The sequence below is a fragment of the Pomacea canaliculata genome, linkage group LG3 (assembly GCF_003073045.1).
Source record: "Pomacea canaliculata isolate SZHN2017 linkage group LG3, ASM307304v1, whole genome shotgun sequence".
NCBI classification, from domain to species: Eukaryota; Metazoa; Mollusca; class Gastropoda; order Architaenioglossa; family Ampullariidae; genus Pomacea; species Pomacea canaliculata.
Window position 1 is genome coordinate 30226528 of NC_037592.1, and position 24092 is coordinate 30250619.

Sequence of the window (24092 nt, forward strand, 5' to 3'; positions counted from 1 at the left end):
CCCAACTGCAAAGAGAACATACCAATGGCTTGACAATTACATTAGCTGCCTCTAAAATGCTAGTATTTATACTTTTAAAACTAAAACTTTAAAATGTTCTTAAGTTCACCTTGAAATGGAAAGCAACAATCTTACATATTGCCTTCTCAAAAATAAGTACCTTAAAAAAATTGCACTTCTTGCTGGCAGGTGTAATAGCACACACAAAAAACCAGCGGCCTTTATTTTCATTCTCCTTGAAAGTTTGCTTCATGCTGCACTTTCTTCCATGACCAGAACAAGCAGGAATTTTACTACCACAAATCCCTTTCTCTTTTTTTGGCATGCTAGAGTTTGGTTCTGGCATATCTTGGAAAGATGAAATCGACTGTGCAAGACCAGGCATTTGTTCCACAGTCTCTGTTGATTCTGTGCCTTCTGTTTGATTCAGCTTCCTCTTTTTAAGCACAGGTTTCTTGGCCATTTCGCTCTCAGTTCTTGCTGAAATATGACTTTGGTCAGGTGTTCTACTTGAATGGCCAGTTCTTGGTTCAAAACATGCAATACAGTTGATCTGCTTTCCAGGATTAAGCAGTGTGCATATGGAACATATCCATTCAGGAGAATCAATGATGATCCTTGCTGCAGCCACCCAAGTAAACTGTTCTTGGATGGAATTTTTCTGGAAAAAGATGTGCATAATACATATATGAGCATGTGACAACTACAGGTGCATGCATCTGCATGTGTATGCACTCATATATGCATAAACAAACACCTTTCTTTCTCTTTTATTAACTCTGAAGTGTCCTTGAAAGCTTAAATACCTGCACATTTGCTACACTGGCCAAAGTCATGCTGACTTCTATAACATTTAAACTTGAGATATTTCTAAAACGCTACTCACAGCTTGTGTGGTTTTCTCAGGTCATTTGTCTGGCACTTAGGACAGAAGAACGTAACTCTCATATTGTCTTCTCCTAAAGTTGTTATAGTAATCTTTGTACCACACTCACAACATTTCTTCTTTTGATATACTTTCATATGCTCACTAAGATTCGTTCCAGTGCTTCGACACTGAAAACAAAAATCATGACACATTTGAAGTAAAAACTACTTATAAAGAAGTCCCTATAATTATACTCTTACATTTAAGCACATTATCTAACGTAGTTATGGTTCATAAATTTATGGAAAATGCTTTTAGAAGATTAAAAAAACTGAAATTACGCTTTGTTAACAATACAACATGACTGGATCCAGAGGTTTTAAATATGTTTGACAGTTCTAAAACACCACCCTTCAACATATCTACAAATGAGAACTTACATGAGCCTGTTATTGAAATAAAGTTTTTTCCATTTTCTTACCTTGTAGAACAGCAATGAAAAGTCTCGAGTCATTTTTAATAGATGAAAAAGATGCTCTTCAGTAAGGTCTTTGACCTGTACAACAGGCATTAAAAATAAGCATATATGCATGGAAGCATGCAGGCACACACACTCAGATACCCTTCTCCTCACAACGACATGCACAATGTACTGATGTGCACACACTTTCATGTCTAATCTGGAAACACAATCTCTTGACCAATCAATAAACCTGTATTTTTACATTTCTTCACAAGCAGCTTAGCTTAAAATTAGGTCTCCCTTTTTCTGTCACTATCCCACCTCTCCTTGGTTTGTATACATTCTGAATATATGTGTATTACTGTTTCACAGACACATGAATAGCAATGAGTAGATGTTTGTGTTTGAAAATGTAAATAACTTTTATGTTCTTTTGCAGCATCCAGATTTCATTACTTATTTATAAAGAAAGATACAATAAAACCAATGACAAAAAACATAATCAGATAAAAAGACGGAAAAAACAAAGTATTTTAAAATGCAGCTAGTAATACTGTGGTTGTCATAATAAGTGAAATGATTAAAGCCTCCATTCAATAAACACACTACATTGCCATGACTTACTTTAGAATCTGGCTTTAATCCACTGTCAAAAAGAGCCTGAAAAAAAACTGTTTATTGTTAATGAGCAAGGTAAAAGTCATCCACTAACCATATTTAGGTCATAAGAGCGTGAGGTGTTTGAGACCTCACTTTTCTCAAGGCTATCTTTGTGTGAGAATGGTGCACATCTCCTCTGTCCTGTCACTTTACCTTTCCCAACACTCTATAGATCAGGTACCTATTTTTCGACAGCTGGTGTAAGTGGGGGAAGCCTGCTGCATCACATAGGTGTTATGCTAGTGTGCCTCTTAGTATGGATTCCAGTGTTCTTACCACTTGCCTATTCCCCTATTGTTATTGAAATGTCTATAATAAATACAGGTATTTATGTTGTAAGCAGTGCCAAAATAATTCTCTCAGCCTAAAAAAACAAAAACTAGTCTGAGATTTTATGCATTTTAAACAGCATATTATTTGCAGTAACTACTTATAATCAGCCAGTGGCTATAATAAAAAGTGGATAGCAAATTACAATATTTAAACCTACAAGATTTATCTTTTCTGAATTCACAAATACTCATGTAGAAAAATGCACTTCAAAAACTAGTAGCTGTTTTACAAGTATAAAGTAACTAATTTTTTTGGTAAGTGTGTCTCAACAGTTGATACTAAACATTTATTAAAAGAATAAGATTTACAATCAGCATCATTAAACAGTAACTGACACATTAGAACCAATATGATCTTCAACTCACTATGTTTCCTTTTCACTTCACCTCATTTTTAATTATGTTCCCAACACCAGGCAGGATGTCCTGGTCCAACAGTACATCACACAGCAGCCTCTCTGATTCCCTCATTATTTCTGCTGCTACTCTCTTTAAATTGAATGAAGTTGAACAAATATCCAGTTCCTTCATCAGCTCATATTTTTGTTTACAGGCGGATGATGGCCTGAAAACAAATAAGGATATAAAGCGTTAAGTTTATAATAATCTAGAATACACTAGTTCATCTAGGCATATCTGTTCAGCAGAACAAAAAACTTAATAGGTTCTTGAGAATTAGCAAAAACAAGGGAGGCAATAAGTGTTCAAGTATCCAGACTTCAACATGAAAAGATGCAAAGAAGTATAATGTCTTCTGTACCTAATCTCCACTGCACATTTATAAAAGGAAAGATGGTCTGTGGAAAACTGTATCTCCAGGCTAGGTTGGGCAGCCACCTTTCCTCCATCTTTGTCTAGTACATTGCCATTGACTCTAAACGATCCAGCCATCAAAAAATGTACTCTGAAAAGCAAAGGGGAAAATCCACATTAACAAAACAAAACTAGAAAATCTTTATTTATTCTTCTTGCTTGTTTGAAGCCTTTTGGTTTTTATCTAGTTTTCTAGTGCCCCATTAACAGCCTGCTCATTTTCTGCCATAAAGGTTTCTTTGTGCAATTTGTTGGCCAGACACAGTTGATGCAGTGTTGTCTATTCTCTCAGCTTCTTTATTAGGTAGATCCTAGAAATTTACAGATATTTGACATATGGACAAAATTATTTTTTGCACTAATTGATCTGCTTCTAAGATTAATAATCTGAACTACAGGCTGTAAACACCTAAGCATCTTAATCTGAAAAATAGATGCTACCATTGCATTTGGCATTTTGGAACATTGAAGTCAGATGAATTGATTTGTTATTCTTGAAAGAAACAGAAATTTGTCTTCCACAATATTATTCTCTGCAGAAGATTATAGCATTAATAGTATTTTGACAAGTCATAAAGTACCAGACCAACACAATATACATAAGCTAATGAGTCTGCAATGCATGAAAGATGATGACAAGCTTGGCTTGAGTGAAAAGTATTATATCGGTTGAATTGCATTGATCTCTTTCTTACGGTTTGTCAGTTCATTATATTTAAAAAAAAAAATAAAATCTGCAGAATATCCTAGGAGCAGCAGAAATGATTCAAACCTGTATACAATCTGTTCTATGACTGGAACATGGACAACACAACAAAGTGTGACTATATATATATAGCTAGGACCATATGCTGCCTTCATTACAGGTTTTTTTGTTATTTTATTAATTTGTAATCTGCCATGAGCTTGCCCATAGGATTGGGATATAGTGCTATATAAGCATACTTTATAATTAATGTTATTATACGACTAAAAAGTTGAGCATCTACTAACCACAGCACAGTAAAGACGTTCAAATATTATTATTATTAATGTGGAACTCCCTCTTTAATAAAAGAAAAAGAAAATATTCCTAAAACTATATATATATATACACTTAGTGCTATGCACACAATCAGCATTAAGCAGTAGCTATATATTTTAATTTCCAATAATTTGTTAAAAATATAAAATGAGTATACCTCAAGCAACTATCTCCAAAGAACATAAAGAGTTCCTTTCCCAGCGTAAGCACCTCGTGGAGATTTTGCCCAATCAGTCGATGAAACGATGTTACGTCCCACTTGTCGATAGCTTGCTTCTTGTTAACTTTTTTTTCCTGAAAAAATCATAAATTTGCAATACGTTTGTGTTCTCATGGACTGTCATAATTTTTGTTTTGATCATGAGTCAACGATCTTATATTTTGTATGTAATGCTCTACTCCACCAACAAGTACAAAAAAGTACAATGCTCACCCGATCAACAGCATTTCCTGCCACTGTGATAGCTTTCTGTTTTAAAAGTTTTCCTCTTATTTTTTCCCCTTTTATCTTACAGCCAGGACCTTCTACCATTATGATAAGTTCGTCAAACCTTAGGAACAGTCTTTCGCGCGAAAAATGGGATACTCTCTTGGCTGTTTTTTTTTTTTTCCCCACGGCCACAACTTCCATCCTATCGTATGATATTTAATGCGTATTTAAACCTTTTCTACTGAGATACTTTAAATAATACGAGGAAAGTCTAAATTTTATCATGCACGTCGATTATCAGTTTGGTGATGAAGAAAGCTACTTGAAATGTTTTCCTCAGTCAAGGGGAGCTATCCATAGGCGCAGTTCATCTGTGATGAACATTATTATTTCCCATTATACTGTGATTCAACCATAATAAAGATCGATCTATATCGGATCACGGTGCAATGGGATCTTGTTCTTTAATGTCTGTAGAAATTCATCAGATGTTAGCTCTTGTCTGACGTTTGTAACTATTTAAAACAAATCTCTTTGCAGCCAGGTAAACGGCGATGGTGATGGACTTAAATCTTCTTCAGGGCGAATAACTTGTTAATGAATATATCCATGATATACCCCCATAAAAAAAAAATACAAGAATATCGGATCTTCTCAAATCATATTCAAAGTCTACCTTTAATATTTAAAAAGTGCGTCACTTAATTTACAAGGGCGATTTAAACAAAATTATATTCACTAAATGTTTTCCTATTTAGTATTTTATTACAATCACTTTTAGCACGTTTTTTTTAATTTGTATGTTGTTTCTGAGTAATGATCAATGATTATGAGTGTATTTATTGACAGTAAATTAAACCTTCAAAACTAAATTCCTTAATTCTTTCTTCACTCACACAGCAAGTAATGAAAGACATAAAAGAAAATGTGAACAAGGAATATCACTTTAATCTCATTAAAAATCACGCTGCTTATCAAACAGATGCAAATTCGACACCAGACACATTTCACTGAGTCCCCATGGCAGAAATTAAATCCTCAGCCATGTTAATAAAAGTGGTCTCAGGAAGGTGCTGCAGCTGTCCGTTGAATGAAAGGTTAAAAATTCTTTATATAATATACCCAGAAAAATTGTTTCTGATTATTTCACATAACAAGAATACAAAATATGGAAAAGCACCATCCTGTGCATCATGAACTTTTTTTGTGAGTACACTTTGTTAATGATTTGCATAAAACATGATATATGTATATGATGAACATGACTTAATTTTCGGCATGCAAAGCTGCTCATGTATTCTCAATCATAAAAATACCTAAATAAAGTCCCATATTGGTTACACATAAAAAGGCGTATGAATATGTGCAGAGACAGGTGTCTGTAAATCCTTGCTGCATCCAAATGAACTGTCTCCCTGCCAACTTTCCCTCTCCCATATCACCAGCACCTTTTCAGTTGATTTCAAGGAGAAGAATCCATAAATCATGTGTTATGATGGTTGAAATTTTTGTCTACCAATTTTATTGTTGAGCTCTGCCAATATTATTGAAAATGTAGCATCTTTTCTGGAGGAACGTTTCCAAATAAGTTGTCATCTTCTGGAGGAGGTGTTGGTTTAGGCTCTAAAAATGAAAATAAGATCACACAAGATATATTTCTCATGACCAGGCAAGTAACTGTAGGCATCAGTGATGAAGAAAAGCTAAAAATGTTAAAAATTTGTTTTAGCTTCTATCATTAAACCAGTAGCACTTTCATTAAAACAAGTTGAAATAGACTGTAAAATTCAACCAAACAATAAAGTTTTTTTAACATGCTATTTTCCCTTTTTATAAGTATGTTCAATAGCTTTTACATGTTTTATGCAAAAAAATTCAGAAACAGTAAAGAACTTTACCAAAGAAGGACTGTGTAATTTTCTCAAAGTTTACTTTATACAGATTTCTCAACATAAGATTAAAAGAATTTTCTATTTCAGTAAAAAGCTATTAAAAGCATCCAAACACTTTAGAAAATTCTGAACAGGAAATTCTGTATTTTTCTTAATTGGGATTTAAAAAAGAGCAGTGAAGTTAAGCTATCTTATAAGCATGAAACACTGTACCTGGCTCAGGTTTGGGTTTATTTATGGAACCTTTAGGTCGACCTCTCTTTCTCTTCACTTCTGACGTGCTCTAAGCAGAAGACAGTAAAATAACCAGATATCAAATTTTACCTGATAGACAAAAGACTTCATCGAAAATTGCCCATTGGGACAAATAAAGTTGGTTATTGTATTGTAAAAAATGAATGTGTGTGTGTGAGAGAGAGAGAGAGCATGTACCTGCATGCATTTTTTTTTTTTAGCATGATCCTTGTGTTAAAATATGCCCCACAGTTGAAGTGGATCATTACAAAGGAGAAAAAAAACAGGGATACTACTTTATTCTTCCATTATAAAACATCTAAATCAAATTAAACTGCCATATAAGAACAAATAAAATGAAATAACATTTTGTATCCAGGTTTTTTCATCAGGTGTTATATGATAAGATCTCTGACCTAAACATTTATAACTTTTCCCAACTCCTGACAACATTGCTTATGCTCTTTGCAAAAGATTTGTATAAATTTCTGCGAATGGGAAACACACCCTTTGTATCAAATACCAACACTCATGATCAATATTTGTAGGGAGGGGAAAATACATGTTTGCATTAATTATGTAGCATCAATACTTGTATGTACAGTGTACATATAAAAATCCCTTAAGAACAAACATACATATCTTAAATGGTTATTTATATATATGTCTGCAAAGTACATACACGTGAACGCCTGCGTGAAGAGTACTCTACATCAAGAGGATTAAAGAAATCTGGACGCATTCGTTTGGTACGAAATCTTCGTCGCTTGGTTTCAATCAGTTCTGGATCCTCAGCTGAAGGAATATTTACAGATGGAAACAAAGGATGGCAATAAAAAAGAAACCCAGCAATTTTTATATAAAACAATAGACAGAAAGTAGTGCCATTCTGTAAAGATGTATATAGGCTTCTCTATCGTGCTAGATGCTAATAATAAAAATAATAATAATGATCTATATAGCGCCTTTCCAAAGATTTGCTTAAAGCGCTTTACATAAATCATACCTAGACTAAATTGTCAACAACTATGCACCCATATTCGCATAAAACAGACTCGTGTACTTCTACCATATACGGTTACAGCAAAGTCGTTATCCTGAAATGATGCATCTTAAGTTTGGACTTAAAGGTAAGAAAAGAATCAGTGTCAGAGGTTGATGGGTAATCAGTTCCAAATTGATTGGGCTTGGTAGGAAAAATACTTCTGTCCATAATCTTTGTCTTAGTGGGATTTGCAGAAGCCTGATGTCAGAAGATGAGTGAAGAAGTCATGAAGGCGTAAAGATGGAAGTGAGTTTGGAGAGGTACCGAAGACCAGTGCCCCAAATGGCAGAGCAAGTCAAAGTGAAAGTTTATAGGCTATAAAGTCCATGACTGACAGCCAGTGACGACAGCAAATGATAGCTGAAGTATGTTCCTATCTAGATTGTTTGTAATTGAGGCGAACAGCATTATTCTGAATCCTTCGAAGTCTGTCATGAAGATACATGGGAATTCCTGCTACATAGAGAATTACATCCTCGACAGCACAAAGGTACCGATTAGTTTTAGTTGCATCAGTGGTGAGAAAGTGATGAATGGTACTGATTCTACAAAGTTTAAGGTACGCAATTCTGCAGACATGAGAAATATGAAAGTCAAGCTGATGAGAATGACACTCTAGCTGCGGACAGAGGCGGAGAAAGGAATATTTGTTTATAGGCAGAGACTGGCGATGCAAAATAATCTACAGATGCTGATGTGTGCATGTAAGTATGCGGGCATATGTAGATCTTTATATTTTATAATCACATCTACTCAGAAACAAAGGAAGAAAGATGGATGGGATAAGTTAAAATCCAAACAGATTGAGTATGGAATGTAATTGGGCATTAGAAATAAAAACTAATAACAAATGTCACTAAATCTTTGTAAAATCTATGAAATTAAAAACTCTAAATATGAAGACAATGAATGACGAATGTCTTAACTGTACCTTTTGTAGCTGCCTCACTCAGAGCTTTGGACTGAACATTGCGCGTGCGAGTAGGAAACTGGTAACCACAAGTACAAGACTTTCTTGCAACTGGACACTGCAAAGGTTGTATAACAACGCATAATTTTCCTCTAATTATATGAGAATTAAAACATGAAAAAGAATCAAAAAGGTATTCTCAAATTAATGTTTTAAAGTATGACAAAAATGTAAAGTTCATTAATCTGGTTGTGCAGCAGATTCAGTTTAATATAGATAGCCCATAGAATTTATGTAATCTTGTAACTATTATAATTATATCAATATTTATTTGATATATATATATGCGTGAGCGCGCACGCGGGCGTGGGCGTATGCGTACCCCGTTTAATATTTTTAGATTGAATTTGTCAATTACTTAGTCAATTTTCATATCTTTATGTATCTACTGTAACTTCAAAATATATTATGCTACTATACACATAGATTAAATATTTCTTTACGATTACTTTCAACAATAACTGCATGCACACTTGATGCTCGTCAATGATGAATGAGTAGCTTTAATCGAAGTTAATTTAAAGGTATGCATTTCAAAGGAAAAATCCGTACAAAACAAATCATGCATGCCTTGAACTAAATTAAATTGCATTAACTTTCTGTACCTCCTGAGTGCATTTTGGACATTTCTTTGTAACAGTTCTGTCGACTTTTTTCCTTGCCGATGACCGCGAGCTTTGACGCTTCATGACGGCAACACAAGGGAAGCCACTATGCAGCGTTTCCTTTGAAAGATAACTCTGGCCACGGACGTCTGTAGAGATAAAAGCTCGAGCTCTGACAAAGACGATCGGGTGCAGGGCGCTTAAACTAAAACAAGGCTCAATACCTGACTGCAGTATTATTCTGTCTCCAGATCTAGTTACTGTCTATGCTCAGTTATAAGCAGAAAGTATACAAACGTCTATTATATGATCTCAGACAGAAGAGGGAAATAATCTGCAGTATTCATATCATTAACTTACAGATGTATGGAAAGAGAACATAATGGGAAGCAGTCAAAATAGCGACACGTTACAGGCTTACCGAGGTAAAAATTGAGCAGTTTTCATTCGACTTGTTGATGCGACACACAGAGTTAATTATTGATAGCGAATATATCACTCTCTGAAACAGGCTTATAGATCGGTCTGTGATTTGAACACCTTTGAAAGTAAGATTAACAAATTAAAACCCACAAAATCAAATTAGCATAATATTTGCTTCTAATAAATTTAACAACTGCTGAGTAAATTCTGCTTAGCAGTTAGCTATACGGTTAAACTTCGGTTTGCGTCAGCAATACCTTCCAAGACAGCGAAATCCGAAACCGAGGCAATTATTTCCAAATCAATCAATGTCAATCCAATTACATATATTCGTTCTAGACACTCCAAACCAAAACACATCTTCTAGAAAATATAGTTTTTAATACTACAAATAATGAGAAATTAATGTAAAATTAATATAAAAGACTATAAAGTAAAGAGCTGCAAGCAGGTTCTAGAAAACAATTTTTTGGGGCCTTAATTATGACGGAGCTGAAAGAAAAGGGTTAATTAAACTTATCATGGGGATTTTTTTATGTCTTGATCTGAAGAAAGGAAAAAGAAACACTCTTTTACTACAAACAAATTAAGACATTAATCAAAGAGAGTTTTCTTTTTTGGCATAGATATATAAGTACTGATCTTGCAGGTTGGGGACCTGCCAACCTTGAATGTTTTCTAAATATTACATAATTTCTTGTGATTGCGATAAACGGGTGAGTCATTTTCAATGAGTTATTTGTGTTGCTTTGTCGTTTAACAATGAGAGCAGCGTGTCTTGTGATGATACCACCGTGTACACGTGTGTATGGTTGCACTTACATACCCTTTTTTTCTTTTTCCCCTGTAATGTGCGAGTGCGAACGTCGCTCGATCACTGTCAGCATGGTGTTTGACCCACCCACACAAAGCCTAACATCTTCCTATGCCAGAGTTCTAGGAGCACTGACCTGAGCTAGTAGATTTATGCCCAGAGCGACCGAACCTATGTGCATGATAAAACACAAATAAATAAGAATTTCCCTTGTACAATCACTACGGTCCCACACCCCGCTTGAAACTGCAGGGTGCTCTCTGATCTTTACATACTGGAGGGGGGTGTTCTGTCTCACTCCGTGCTAGCTCTCTATAGGAGTGCCAAACCAGCGCTGGCTGCCTGACTGGTATCTCCGGAAAAGCTAATAGCGGCCCCCAGCTTCTCCCCGATCCCGCGCGCGTGCATGGAGTCTCAAACATGTGCCATGACTGTGCGTTTGGCGACACGAGGCCTGCTACTATCCACGCCGACTGAAGGCGTGTGTGTACGCAAAACACCGCGGGCTTCATTCAGCGCTAGCGCCCTTCATGGTGCAGGGGGCTTCCAGCGAGGTCTCTCGGTCGAAGTGCGATCAGCCCCTGTCGGAGGAGCACGCAGGAGGGTACGAAGGATCAGTTGCAACCTCGCGTAGCTCACCCGAAAGAACTGGCATAGGTAAGCTTACAATTTTTTCTCGCTGCTTGTTCTCAATGGTACTTTTATGATGGTAAATGTGACTGTACTATGCTGGATGTAAAAGTTCATATACTTTGTATTATTAGTTGTCTCTTTTATTCGTGCATATCTAATTAAGCTATATGCTAGAAAATTATAATTAGAGCGCTGTACGATTTTCAACGGCTCTTAATCCTGTAATTAAGACAAGTTTCCATGTAGCTTTAGATAAAGATAGTATCATCAGTAAGTTTCTAATTCGTGACTTGTTTGTTGCCATACCACTGTAATGATATAAAAATGCTGTATGCTAAAACATTATCGTCTTTATGTCTACTTAATTCACTGTTGAGGCGCTATTGTCCAATGATGAATGATTATTATTAGCACCCTGCTGCATATTGTAGGTATTTCGAGAGGTTAATCAGACAAAACTTTCTTCATCTTCTCTTCCTTCCCTTGCAACACCTATATATGGGGCAGCTATAGTCCGTTGATGTAAGTGATGTACACAACTTGATTGTTAATATTCTTCAACTGTATCCTATAACAACAAAAAAATTCGCATTGTAATTATTCCGAGAAGATATCCATGTAGGAGAAAGAACCGGAATGTTTTCTGTCAGCGCTGTGTCCAGAAGTAGGACATATATAGTGACTGTATAATTATGTTTGATCCCATCTTCCTCACACACACACCGAGCAAACTCGAAGATTATGACCTCTCACCTCGCTGAACTGCCAGAACACATGTTAAAGGTTATCCGTCTATGACTCATAATTCCATGTTCAATTATGGCGAGCATTACATTAACTGTCTCTCACTTGCCCAGACTCTCTCTGATCGGACGAACATGGACATCGACAGCTCCGTGGACACATGCTACTCGATTAACGTTTTATTAGGTCTTAGAACAATTGTAGGAAACACTCTTTCACGCACGCAGGAGCGCATACACACATGCACGCAGGCGCACACACTCCACTTGTTTTCTTTTAGTAACTCCAAAGTACGACGATGCTATTTTTAGCACGTGTCTGTAAACTGAAGCTTATGCTCTCCCTTTAACCAGAAATAGTTCCTGAATCTTTGAAATGCCAGAATTTTTTTTTTTAATTTGTCTTTCGAGTCACGTTGTGCTTTTCATGTTACATGTTTATGTGTTCACCACACCAGCTTATAAAATGTATTTGGTTGCCACACTACAAAGATGTTTACGTCTTTATTCTTTCAATCTGTCTTACTGACGGTTTGATGTTAATCTTCTTGTCTGCTGCCCCACCTATTTCCTCTATATTTCTCTCTTTCATATCCCCACCCCACAACATACACGCACACACGAACAAGCGCACAGATGCACAGACCATTTGCAGAGCTCGCCCACCTTTGCTGTAGTTGTGATCTTGTGCCGTCTCCATATGCGCGTATACCTGTGGCTCTCCATCATTTCTGACAGGAACAAGATGTTCACAAAAATGTGTTGTTATCCATGAAGTGGATTGTTTTGGCAGAATTCTTCTTCCTTCTTCCTAGCACCCTACCTTTCCAGCACGTGTCGCTCTATTTATTGATGGGTCAAGGAACGTTCCTTATTTACAATCGTCGACACTCAATAATATTGATATCCGACGACCTCCGGCTCCGGTACCTGACCCCCTAGGTTCCTCCCGCTTTTGTAATCGCGACAGGTGTCTTCTCCATGCAGTTGGACCGCCCGTCGATGTGTTTGACGGAGTTGAGTCCCATTCCACACCGTATTTGTTGTTATTGTAAGGTTCGATCTCTGTATGTGCATGGTCACGTGATCACACACCAGACACAAGCCAGTGCATGTTAAAAGCCACTCGTCTTCACCCCACCTCCATTTCCTGTCGTGCCCCACCCTCCACTCCCTTCACTCACCTGCCGCAGTCCGTCGAAAATAAAAGAGGGTTTGGCTATGCTACTCTTTGGTATAGTAACGACTGCTTTCCTTGATTTCCTGTGTACACAGATAAATCACATATGTTTGTTTTACTTTGCCAGCTGGACGGCTGTGTCGAAAACCTGTGAGTTATTTCTATAATCTAATAGCAAGTATATTTAAACCAAAATGATCATCTAGTCAAAGGTCGCCACAGAAAATATGCAGCAGTAAAACCATATACTTGAAAATTATGCTAATAGTAATACATGCTTCAGTGAGCTGATTATGATAATAAATGCACAAGTGTTCCAATTATTATAATATATCCTGGCTTATGTATTCAGGATAATATACATTGTTTATCAAACTGACTTATCTCTCCATAATAAATGCTGGCACGCTTGTTGTAGCTTGATGTACTGTCCTTCCGCTCTTTAAAAAAATCACTTTTGTACATCTGAAGTCAAGGTAGATATCGATCATGCCTCAGGTGTTGAAAAAAATTGTTTTAAAATAAAACTCTGGTATTGATTAGCAGCAATATAATCTGATACATAAGCCGTCTGTGGCAAGAGTCACGCAATCCATTACGGTGACCCCGAGTGTACAGCCCGGGTTGAACTGAGTGACTCCGAGTGTGAGAAATATGTACCGAGCATGTGTGCCAAGTGTAAGGATTGGAAATAGGTAATTATAACTGTGCAGAGAAAGATATGGAGATTTGTATTGATAGCACACGCACTGCTGCGACATCAGTCCTTGCAACTTGGATCCTATTTCCGTTTTTTAATATTTGTCTTTTATTCGTCGTCAGTACTGTTCTTTATCCTTCCGTCGTTCATGTGTTGTTTGCTTGTTCTTCCGTCCCTCGTGTGTTGCCCATGTCTAGTTCTTGTTCTTGTTCTTAAGCGCTAAGATCATGCCCCTTAGGGGTGTGAGTATGCGCTGTATAAATTTTGCGTTTTTTATTATCTACAAGATGTACCCGAATCATTCTCACACATGCACCTAGACCTACATGACACATGTACACACGCGTTGACCTATGCATTCATCACATGTACGTACACACTCAAACATAGGCATTCACGCACGTACACACACATGTATGCATGCACGCACTCATCCTAACCCTCTCTCTCTCTTACACAAACGCATTAAGGTGCACGGGCACACTCAGAGAGAGTGAAGGGATCGAGAGAGAGAAACTTAAAAAAACTGTTTAAGAATTACACGAACGAATACCTTTATGTTTATTCATAACACATTTATGAAGGTATTTCTTTCATTATTTCCTCTACAGAGATGCAATATTTAGATTGCACGACTGCGGCTGTTTGCCTATTATTACGATCTACGTCTACAGAATGTTTATTTTGGAGACGATCCACCACCACCAACACCACCACCACCCATTTTCATGTCTGTAATGGAAATCGGGTAACGGTAGGCATTTGATTGGAAATCGCTTGCTCACAGCTCCAGGGACAAAGGCCTTTTCATAAACGTTTGCAATGCCAGAGAAGGGGCCAAAGCTTTGCCTAGTAATCAGGAAGGAAGGAAAAGTGTACAGCATGCGATCCAAGTCAAAGGAAGTACATGTAGGTGTTTTCTGGTGATCTCAGGTGTAGAAATAATCGCAGGAGAGTGAACATTGTGGTGATCGATCCGAGTGTCGAGTTGCCGTGAGTCTCCGCTTACCGTAATACAAGGATATGAACACCTTGCGAGAGAGCAGGAAGGACGGGGGTAGGTTGGTGGTGGAGGTAGGTTGGTGGTGGCGGTCGTATAGAATGAGACGACGCAGAATGACACACAAAAGTGTCGCTAGGGTCTCTCTGGGAACTGGGTGAGTGAGAATGAGGACTGTGGAGAGCTGGCGGGTGGCCTTTTATTGTGCCGGTTCACCACTTCACAACAAATGTTTCATAAAAGAGAAAAGCGCTCGACTATGTATGGTGCTTTAGATGGCAAACAGTTTCGTCGCCAGGTCTCTTCACTCACTCACCCACTCGTTCAAATTAGTTTATGACACATCAAACGCAAAATATGATCATGCACGTAGAGATACCAAAATACCACCACTAACAACACTATCGACCGCCACCACGATGGCAACAACACACCAGCGACGACGACTGCAGCTAGTTACAACCATGAGTGTGCCAAAAGGAAATTATAATTTCAAACACACCAGCTGTGTTGGTCGAAGCTACACCAGGTTAGCCATTAAAAGTGCCAGCGTGATGAAAGGAGCTGATCCATCACGAAACACTTGTGTCACTGCGGCGGAGACCACAACAATAATGCTGTGACGATGATTAATTTGTCATCCTCCCGTCCTCGGGTGGAGACAGACTCATGAAATGCTACTCACTTCATTGCTGTCAGGCATGCCAAATGAAAAAGAAATAGAAAGAGAAGGGGTAGACGGGGGAGGGGGATTATTTCATGAACGTTCTTATCTCTGTCCCAAATATTACAACGACCAATTAGTTCAGACAGTGGACTAGCTTTATGGGAATTTTTACAAACAGATAGGCGATATGACTCTTTAGTGAATTGAGATGATGGTTGAGGGTGTTGTTGTTGTTGTTGTTGTTGTTGTTTCTGCTCTCTTCTTGGTCTTCTGATGTCTTTTCTTGTCTCCATTTATGAACATAGATACACTTAAATATCCCATTGATTTCACCGTAAATTTGAAGTGCACTTGTAATTAAGCAACATGCTACTTCATTTTCAACAGAGAAGGCTGAAGAAATTGGATGGACACAGATAAAGGTTTTGATCATCTATCTGTGTGTATGTTAAAGGCAGCTTGTATCTGTGCCGGCGGCGTGCAAAGGTGGCCATGTTGGGTTCATGATCTGGACCCAGGATATCTGTCTACCAGCCTTGTCGATCAAACGACAAGACAAATCTTGGCTTCTCAGACCCGAGTGTTTCGAATATCTTACTCTTATCTCTTCACACAGTAACCACCTGTAAAGCTGTCCTCGGACACACCTCTTTCGTGAATGCTTCTAGTGTTAGTCGTCTCCCCTTTTCTCCCCCTCTCTTCCTACCCTTATCCTCTTTTCTTTTTAAAGTTGGTGCAAACTGTGTTTCTGTTGTGTGTGTGTGTTTTTACACTGAACTTTCTGCTAGGTGGGGATATGCACTATAGAAATGCTGTATTATTTTGTTCGCGGATTTGTGGTCATGCTGTACAACATAGCCGGTAAATGTCTGGTAAAAGACATTTTGAATTCTGTTCTTGCTATTTGCTAGCGCTGAGCAAATGATACTCCACCATTCCCCCAACCTCTCCTCCTCCTCACCCCTGCCCCCATCTCCAGACCCGCGTGTAGTGTTAGCATACAAGGGAAAATCGTTTGTGACGTGGCGAGAGAGGGTTGGGCGAGTGAACACACTTCTCTGTCCTTGCGCTCGTCACACAAGGAACACCTCCCACTTCAGCATACTTGTCTTGCTCTCTGCTGAGAGGCAGGATCACAGACATATGTTTGTCCACTGATTAGCCAGGCTGGTAATATCACACCCGACTGGAAAAGGCACCTGCTGTCTGTAACCATCAGGAACTTATCACCCTATATCCATTACCTCGGAGATAACTTTATGTATGCACAGATAAAATATATTTCTCTCCCTCTCGAAGTGAAGTGTCGATTGTATTTTACAGCATATTTTTATAGAAGGCTATCCACACCATTTCTTCACATTATTATTTATTCGTGTCTTCATTTAACAGTTTCTTTACAACTTTAATTTTTACATCTCATCCTTTACGATTAGTTTGTATATTTACCTTGAATTTGAATGAGAAAGTGTGAATTTGCCGGTTTATTGTGCGTTTAATTGCAATTAAGGGCCTACTCGGATCGTTTACCAGAAACATTGTGTCAACGCAGTTGTAGATTTACAGCCACAACAGCCAAATTATCTGTCACCCAGCTCCCGCCAAGCTCCAAGTACCACAGTCGTAAAATGCCAGACAAATAGCTAAAGGGTCCCCTACACCTCCCGTATCTACATACATCAGGTGCAAGGTACCAAGTGCAAGAAACCTCATGGGCGGGAGGCTCATAAATAAACCAATAAATCAGTAACGACAGAGTACATTTAGAGAATGGTGAGAGGGTGGGGAGACTTTGTTGGTGTTGAAGATGTGTTTCTTTTCTGAACTAGCCAAGACTGTAAGTAAAAAGGTAGAGGATTTCAACAAACTGTGTGGATCAAGTCAAATATAAATATAAAAAATGAATGGAATGAAAAATATAGTCTAATGGACTGTACAGAAAAATAAAAGATAGCACTTGCGAGATGAATTAGTCCTGGCATTTTCCATTTTTTGTCACACTTGATTTATGCCACATGGTTAGTGCGTGCGTGCATGCATTTTTGTTTCTGTTTTTGCCGAAACGCGTATTAAGGAAGGAAAATATTAGGCAAGGAAGTGTAGGGCCGAACACTGAACATCATGCACGATACTAGCAAGCAACATTCTAAATGTTCAGACACTTTACACAGAAATAAATTCAGAGCGGACCCAGTTTCGGGGCAGCCTCCCTCAGTTGGGCCCATGTGGTTCCGATGTCCTGTGCCTCGCTCTTTACTGATCTTCTCCAAGTCTTTGGTCTCCCAACTCTCCTTTTACCCCGAGGATTCCATTAAGTGCCTGCCTGGCAATGGTATCAGCTGGTTTGCGTAGGCTGTGTCATATCAGCCTCATTCGCACATCTTGATGTCTTGACTAGTGGAATTTTGGTTGGTTTTTTCCCCACAGGCTGATGCTGGAGATCTATTCGGGCTATCTAATACCCAGGTTGTTGCGTAGACATCAGTTGGAAAAGTCTGTTGTTGATGGTATCAGAACCATACAGTGGAGACTGTCACATTGGTGTTGAAGATGGGGTTGGTGCGGAGGGATAGTACTCGGGAGTTCCAGATGTAGTGTAGATTGTTGATAGCATGCCTGGACTTGTTGATGCGTTTTTGGTGTTGTCGTCCGTTCCACCCCTTGATGACGATGTTCCACATGTATGTAAAGCAGTCTGTTTCAGGATGTTCTGTCCGTGAAGTTAAATTGGGAGTTCCTGCTTTGCTCGATTCATCACTTCAGTTTTCTCTCGTTGAATTTTTGGCCAGTCTACTCAGTTTGATACGTGCATGCTGTTTCCGATGTGATGGTAGACTAATTTCGTCTGCACAGTACAGGTTCTTTAGCTTCTATAGTGAGGGTCCACTAGATACCGGTGTTGTCTTGGGTCGTCTTACGCGCAATCCAGCTGATGCCCATCATGAAGATTTCGGTGATAATACGCTGGTCTTAATTACAAGAGGTCTGGTGAGTTTACCGTTGTGAATAATTTGGCAGGACGAGTCTTCGTACAACCACTGGATAATATTAATGAACTTAGGGGGGATACCATAGTGGTTAATCGGACTCTAGATGACTTTCCTGTCTACACTGTCAAAATCCACAAATAAAGAGAGGACTGCCATTCCATAGCCTGCTCCATGATGATACGAAGGGTGCCGATGTGGTCAGTACACAATTATTCTGATGAAACCCTACTTGTCCTGATCTCATTCTATTGTCTGCTGCCTCACCCAGTCTATCTAGTATTACCATTATCAGGGCATTGCTGGAAATGGACAGCAACATGATACCCCGCCAATCGTTGAACTGGGAGAGGTCTCCTTTCTTTGGTAACTAAAACCAGGCGGCCTAATTTCCTAGTCTGTTGGTACAAGCTCTTGTTCCCAGATCTTATGTAGGAGAATCTGTAGTATTTTTGCTGTTACTAGGTCTGTCTTGAATGCCTCTTAGTGCATGCCATCCGAGCCTGCTGCCTTCCTACTTTTCGTTCTTTTGATGGCCTTGATTAAGTTTGTCTTAGTGACAGGCTGGTGTTGACGTGGAGTTGTTTAGTTGCTTGTTGATTGTTGTACCAGGTGCTAAACCTGTGCATGTTTCTCTCAAGTTTCACATGTAGACTGCTCATTGTTTAACAACGAAACTTGACTAACGGAAAGTCGACGGACATGTCTGTCCGCGATCATGTCTTGCTTGGATCTTTCTTCTGTTGTTGGTTTATATATTTATAGTTTCTTCCCATAGGGCTTGGGTTATTGTCTTCCGGTCTTCGATTTTTGTGATTGGATTTAACTCAGGTCTGTAAGACAAAACTGTTGTGACTCGTTAGTCACGATTCCTCATGTCAGCGTCTTCGTGCAGATCGTCGTCAGGGGCACATAACTCCTGGATGCGTTGTCGATACTTAGACGCTCAAAGTGCTGGCCCCTTGAGAGGGTTCTGAGTATGTGTGTATACATACGTGAATGTTTGCTGCTTCTCAGATGTATGCGTCGGTTTGTAGAGTTCGTTTGAAACTGCGTTCATGTGCAGTGCGTGTGCTAGCGCGCATGCATGCATGTGTGTATATGTGAGAATATGTGGACATGTGTGTTGTATATGTGTGTATGTACATATACGTATTTGTAAATATATGTGTGCGTGCATGTACAAGTGGGTATATGGTGTATAATCATATATTTGTATATGTGTGCATGTGTATAAGCGTGTAGGAATACTATGCATGCATACATGTGAATGTGATTGTGCACGTGTGTGTGTGTGTGAAGGAGCCAGCGTGCACTTTTCAGTTCCCTTCCCTTGCCGACACCTTCCACCTGTCGAAGGTCTAATTAAGTGTTTGCCCAGTCGCCGCTGTGGTGTGCATGTCGTCTGCGCGCGCTGTCCTCCATAATGTCATACAGGACTTCAGTCAACGAAAGGCTAGAGGTCAGGGGACACTACTCCCGCGACCAGGATCTCTTGTTCCCGTACAAAAGGCTCATTCTAAACCACAGCCACTCACAGGCTTCGCAGACCGTTTGTCGAAACATTTTTTTTTTCCTTGATTCGTTATCCTCTTTCCTTCTTCAGCCATTCCTTTCTTTCACCTGTTCTCCTAGTCTCAACCCTCATTCCTTTTCCTCTCTCTCTCTCTCTGCTTGTGTTTCATCTCGTTTCTGTCCCTACTCTGTAACCAGAAGCACGAAGAAGGATTACGTCCTGTCCAACAAATGGATCACCTCAACATCTTTATGCCAGAGGCCAGGTGCTATGTGTGCGTTGACAGACTTCCAAGTCTGCAGGTGTTGTTCCCCTTTCTGACTCCACCTGGGGTTGCTTCATTTTTTCAACAGATGTGTTTCTATTGACTTTACAGGTTAATTTTAGGAGAATGTATAGTTGGTGACCAGTGCTTAACAATGCAGTTATTTTTGGAACACGTGGTGTGTAGGTGAATATCTTGTACGTATGTATGTAAAATATGCATCTGACAAAAATTGTATGTTGTAATGTATGTAACATATCTTCTCAACGAAAAACAAATAGTAAACTGAATATTTAGATGATTTTTCAAACAGCACAATAAACGCTTATCATTTATCTCCAAACCGCGACATATAATTTCTGACACCCTCTATAACTTCCTTCCACGATATGAATTCTCTGACCTCAGACTGAACATCTTCAAACAATGCAAGGCGTTCTGAAGACGTGCAGAAGGAGTAATTTGCCACATGCATCACCTTGGGAGCAAAATACCGATGAGAAAAAAATCCAACGAACAAAACGCCTCTTGACATTAAAAGCCTCCATGTTGAGTTTTAGGAGCAAACAACACCCCGAAGGCATATCCCTCCTTTTTATTCTTTTTTCCTTAGACAACTCCCTGTCACTTCGTCTTCCAGCAAAGGCGACAATGCTAATGAATTAATATAAACAGGCCTTGTTTAAAACACAAAAATCTTAAGAAATGTGTCAAGTCAGTCTAGTGACAAGCGAGGTCAGACAGAAGGTCATGTGCTATTCGGTAAACAAATCGTTAAGTTGTGACGTCAACGATGCACGGCAGGGCCGGATAAAGGTGGTCTCCCTTGCAAGACATGGCCAACTCGCTCAGGGCAAGAACAGCAGCAGCAGCAGCCTCGCGGTATGACCAAACAGAAGTCTCAGGAATATTTAGAGAACGGTGTCAAGTCAGCCGCAGTCGTCGCTACTGGTTTCTGTCGTCTGCTGCCGTCACCCTCCACACACACACACTTTCTCTCTCCTCCCCACTCACACACTGCCCAGCACCTGAGTGATGTGACACAGTGTTGTCCCAACAAACACCTGCTGTGTGCGGCAGTCGTGGACAATCAGCGGAGCCTGGAAGTCCACTTTTTTCGCACGACTCTGCCGCCTCCCTCTTTTGTGTGTAGTTGTCGGCCCTTTCCATGAAGACTGTGACGTCATCTTTGGTTATGATCTCACTCTCTCTCTCCTCTTCCTTTTCCTTCAATTGAAGAAAAGAACATGCTCAAGGACTCAAAATAAAGTTTCGTCTGTGGTATCTTTCTTTCAACTTTTTATAGTCCACTAATTATTTCTGTTAGGTCTCAAGTTATCATGGTTATCGTAATTGTCGGTTACTCCAATGGGAAACATCTGTGACGTCATACATTGTCCCTGCTTCAACGACTTTCTTTTTCTAAAGAACATTTTTGTGCAAATTATTTATGAAACAATAAAATCAGCAGCACTTCAATACTTGAGTAAATAAGTTAACCTTACCTCAATGTAAAATGACGGTGGATATTAAAGAAAGCATGGTTCTACCTTTTATGTTCTTAAAAATTGGCTGGTATGTTTCACATAAAAGATTGATCACATCATTTACTGATAATTATATATAATGATAATGCTAGCAATCGGAAATAATTTTAGAAACCATACAAAGGCTATCACCCCTTCCAGAAGGCTGATGGCCAATTTTATTTCTTGTGGAGTTCGTTACCCCTCGCACGGTAAATATCTTCTCCCCTCACTGCATATTTTGTGCACAAAGCCGATTCACAGAGGAAAGTAGTGAAACCTAATATTCTATATAATGTACAGTCTTTGATTGAAGGCCACATGCGTAGGTGTACGTCGTGTACATGGCTAAAATGAGAGAGAACACGGGGGAGAGAGAGATCGATGAATCCAGGTAGAGAAGCCAGGAAGGACAAGAAAAACGATTACATTATGTATTCACCGTGTCCGGAGACAGCAATAAATGTGCTCCCTCACCTACAAAGTACGAGAAAAATTTATATCTCACACTCTCCTAGCACTCAATCAATATTTCCCACAGTAATGTCCTCTTGCGGCCAACAGGTGGCGCTCGAAGACGAACATTGTTCTCGCTGAGTGCAAGAGGGGCTTTTGGGGGGTGTGTGTGTGTGTGTGGGGGGGGGGGGTTTTAAGGCCTCAATAGATGTACTTAATTGTATCCCTTTGCTGCGCGAGCCATTCGCCGCCACGTCGACAGGAGATGTGACACTGAAACATCTTGGAGGAGAGAGAGGACGTGTGTAGACTAACCCCGCTACAGGTCAAGTTCACACCTCGCTTTTTTTTACGCCAGGGGACGTAAGAATGAGGATGTTGTTGATGATACTACTCCTATTGTTTGTACTACTACTTCAACTATGATAAAAGCTATTACTATACCATCACCTCCACCAAGACTACAAGTTGTCTGATGACTGTTATCACCGCTGGACTACAATACTGACCAAAACAATAAAGCTAGCATCGCACGCTTCGACTAAAACGAAGGAAACAGACAATGAAGAGTTGGTCGTACTATATGTGGAAAAAATTTTTCATGCCATCGGAGATTTTCTCCTATAACTTCTTACCAGCACCAGTACTCTCCACCGGCAGCTGTGAAAATACATTGGAGAAAGTCTTGTGACTAACTTTGGATAAAACCTTCGTTACAAACGTTTGTACTAGCCTAGGTCTCTACTCGGCTCGGTCGGACAGTGAGATGGGCTTTACAATGCTACTTCCAGTGAGTAGTCTACGTCTCTCGATTATTCGAATGAGTTGGACAGTGTGAGAGGTTTTTGACAGTTTTCCTCTGGACCATTCGTTTCCATATCTGATCGTGTACTGAATATTAACAGACACTGATATACGATTTTTTTCCTCTTTGCTTTTGAAAGCAGAATTTGATCGAAAGTCTGATGGGATTTGAACTATCTTTTTGTATTTTTAGGTGTGAGGTGAAATGTCGTCACGTCTGCATATTACCTGTGGATGTGGATGCAAGAGGAAGTCGACACTGAGACCTGACCTACGGACAGTGCCATGGAGAAAGCGAACTTCAGTAAGGACAGATTTATCAGGCTCGTGGCATCGCAATATACTAGCCATGAGCAGTTCAGCTGTCGTGGGCAACAAAGTTCCCAGCTTCACCAGATTCTCACTGCCTCGAAAATCTCTCTTCCATCACCTTCAAGGATTCTGGTGAGTCTTAAATCTTGTTTGAAAAATCAGATGATTTGGTTCATAAAAATCAGAAAATGGCTGGTACACAAGCAATCGAACCTTATACATTTATATTTTCTTTAATTTATTTATTTCATCCAATTAGTTTATACATACGAGGCCAATGCATTGTTTCAATGGTATTTTGAAAAGAAAGCTTGTGTTTTGTTTTGTTTGTTTTTAACATTTCAGCCTGTCAAACGGTCTCACTTTTCGATGCCAGTTGCAAATGCAAGTAAGTAGACATAGAGCTAAGAAGGTAAAGTAAAGGAAAATGTTTTCGGCGATAACCTTGCGGACGGTCTTAAGTGGCAAGCGGTTTGGCTGATACCAAAGCGAACTTTGTCAAAACCTGTTAGTGCCCCCGTTTGTAAAGGCTCTTCACTTCCGATGAGAGTGCCAACTAGAGCCACAAATCCCGCCCTAAATCACAAGAACTTGGTTAATCTGTCTTTACACTCCCGCCATTTGCACTGTCTTCGTGTTCGGCACGTCGTCTTGAAGAAAAGAGTGTAGTTTTCCCTCACCTTTCTCACTGGACCTTTTACAAATAGTAAACTGCAATGAACGCCAAGAT

General features: G+C 39.2%; 3 protein-coding genes across 4 annotated transcripts in view; 1 reads left to right on the forward strand and 2 right to left on the reverse strand.

The window, feature by feature from the left end:
* Window positions 1–283: 283 nt before the first annotated feature.
* Window positions 284–4970, reverse strand: LOC112559463 (endonuclease 8-like 3). Its single transcript, XM_025230747.1, has 8 exons — window positions 4594–4970; window positions 4318–4454; window positions 3084–3227; window positions 2711–2888; window positions 1956–1991; window positions 1350–1424; window positions 887–1056; window positions 284–661 (listed from the first exon to the last, which is right to left on the reverse strand). The coding sequence occupies exons 1-8, from the start codon at window positions 4789–4791 to the stop codon at window positions 427–429; spliced, it is 1173 nt and encodes a 390-aa protein (XP_025086532.1). The 5' UTR covers window positions 4792–4970; the 3' UTR covers window positions 284–426.
* A 546-nt stretch (window positions 4971–5516) lies between these two features.
* On the reverse strand, window positions 5517–9485 carry LOC112559370 (UPF0547 protein C16orf87 homolog). The gene is made up of 5 exons (XM_025230555.1): window positions 9337–9485; window positions 8693–8789; window positions 7399–7511; window positions 6696–6765; window positions 5517–6213 (listed from the first exon to the last, which is right to left on the reverse strand). The coding sequence occupies exons 1-5, from the start codon at window positions 9418–9420 to the stop codon at window positions 6134–6136; spliced, it is 444 nt and encodes a 147-aa protein (XP_025086340.1). The 5' UTR covers window positions 9421–9485; the 3' UTR covers window positions 5517–6133.
* A 1591-nt stretch (window positions 9486–11076) lies between these two features.
* Window positions 11077–24092, forward strand: part of LOC112559368 (multidrug resistance-associated protein 4-like) — a 38388-nt gene continuing 25372 nt past the window's right edge. The window contains exons 1-2 of one of the 2 annotated variants that reach the window (XM_025230554.1): window positions 11077–11230; window positions 23244–23494. In XM_025230554.1, coding sequence (XP_025086339.1) covers window positions 23256–23494 — 239 coding nt within the window. In that variant the 5' untranslated portion in view covers window positions 11077–11230; window positions 23244–23255. The remainder of the gene's footprint in view (window positions 11231–23243; window positions 23495–24092) is intronic. The other variant, XM_025230552.1, reaches the window with a different exon arrangement.

Coding starts and splice junctions, on each gene's coding strand:
- LOC112559370 (XM_025230555.1), bottom strand. CDS start 9,420: ATGAAGCGTCAAAGCTCGCGGTCATCGGCAAGGAAAAAAGTCGACAGA. Junction 7,512..8,692: donor GAGTGAGGCAGCTACAAAAG/GTACAGTTAAGA, acceptor ATATTCCTTCAG/CTGAGGATCCAGAACTGATT. Junction 6,766..7,398: donor CTTCACGCAGGCGTTCACGT/GTATGTACTTTG, acceptor TCTTCTGCTTAG/AGCACGTCAGAAGTGAAGAG.
- LOC112559463 (XM_025230747.1), bottom strand. CDS start 4,791: ATGGAAGTTGTGGCCGTGGGGAAAAAAAAAAAAACAGCCAAGAGAGTA. Junction 2,889..3,083: donor AAATGTGCAGTGGAGATTAG/GTACAGAAGACA, acceptor ATTTGTTTTCAG/GCCATCATCCGCCTGTAAAC. Junction 1,425..1,955: donor GATTAAAGCCAGATTCTAAA/GTAAGTCATGGC, acceptor CCTGTTGTACAG/GTCAAAGACCTTACTGAAGA.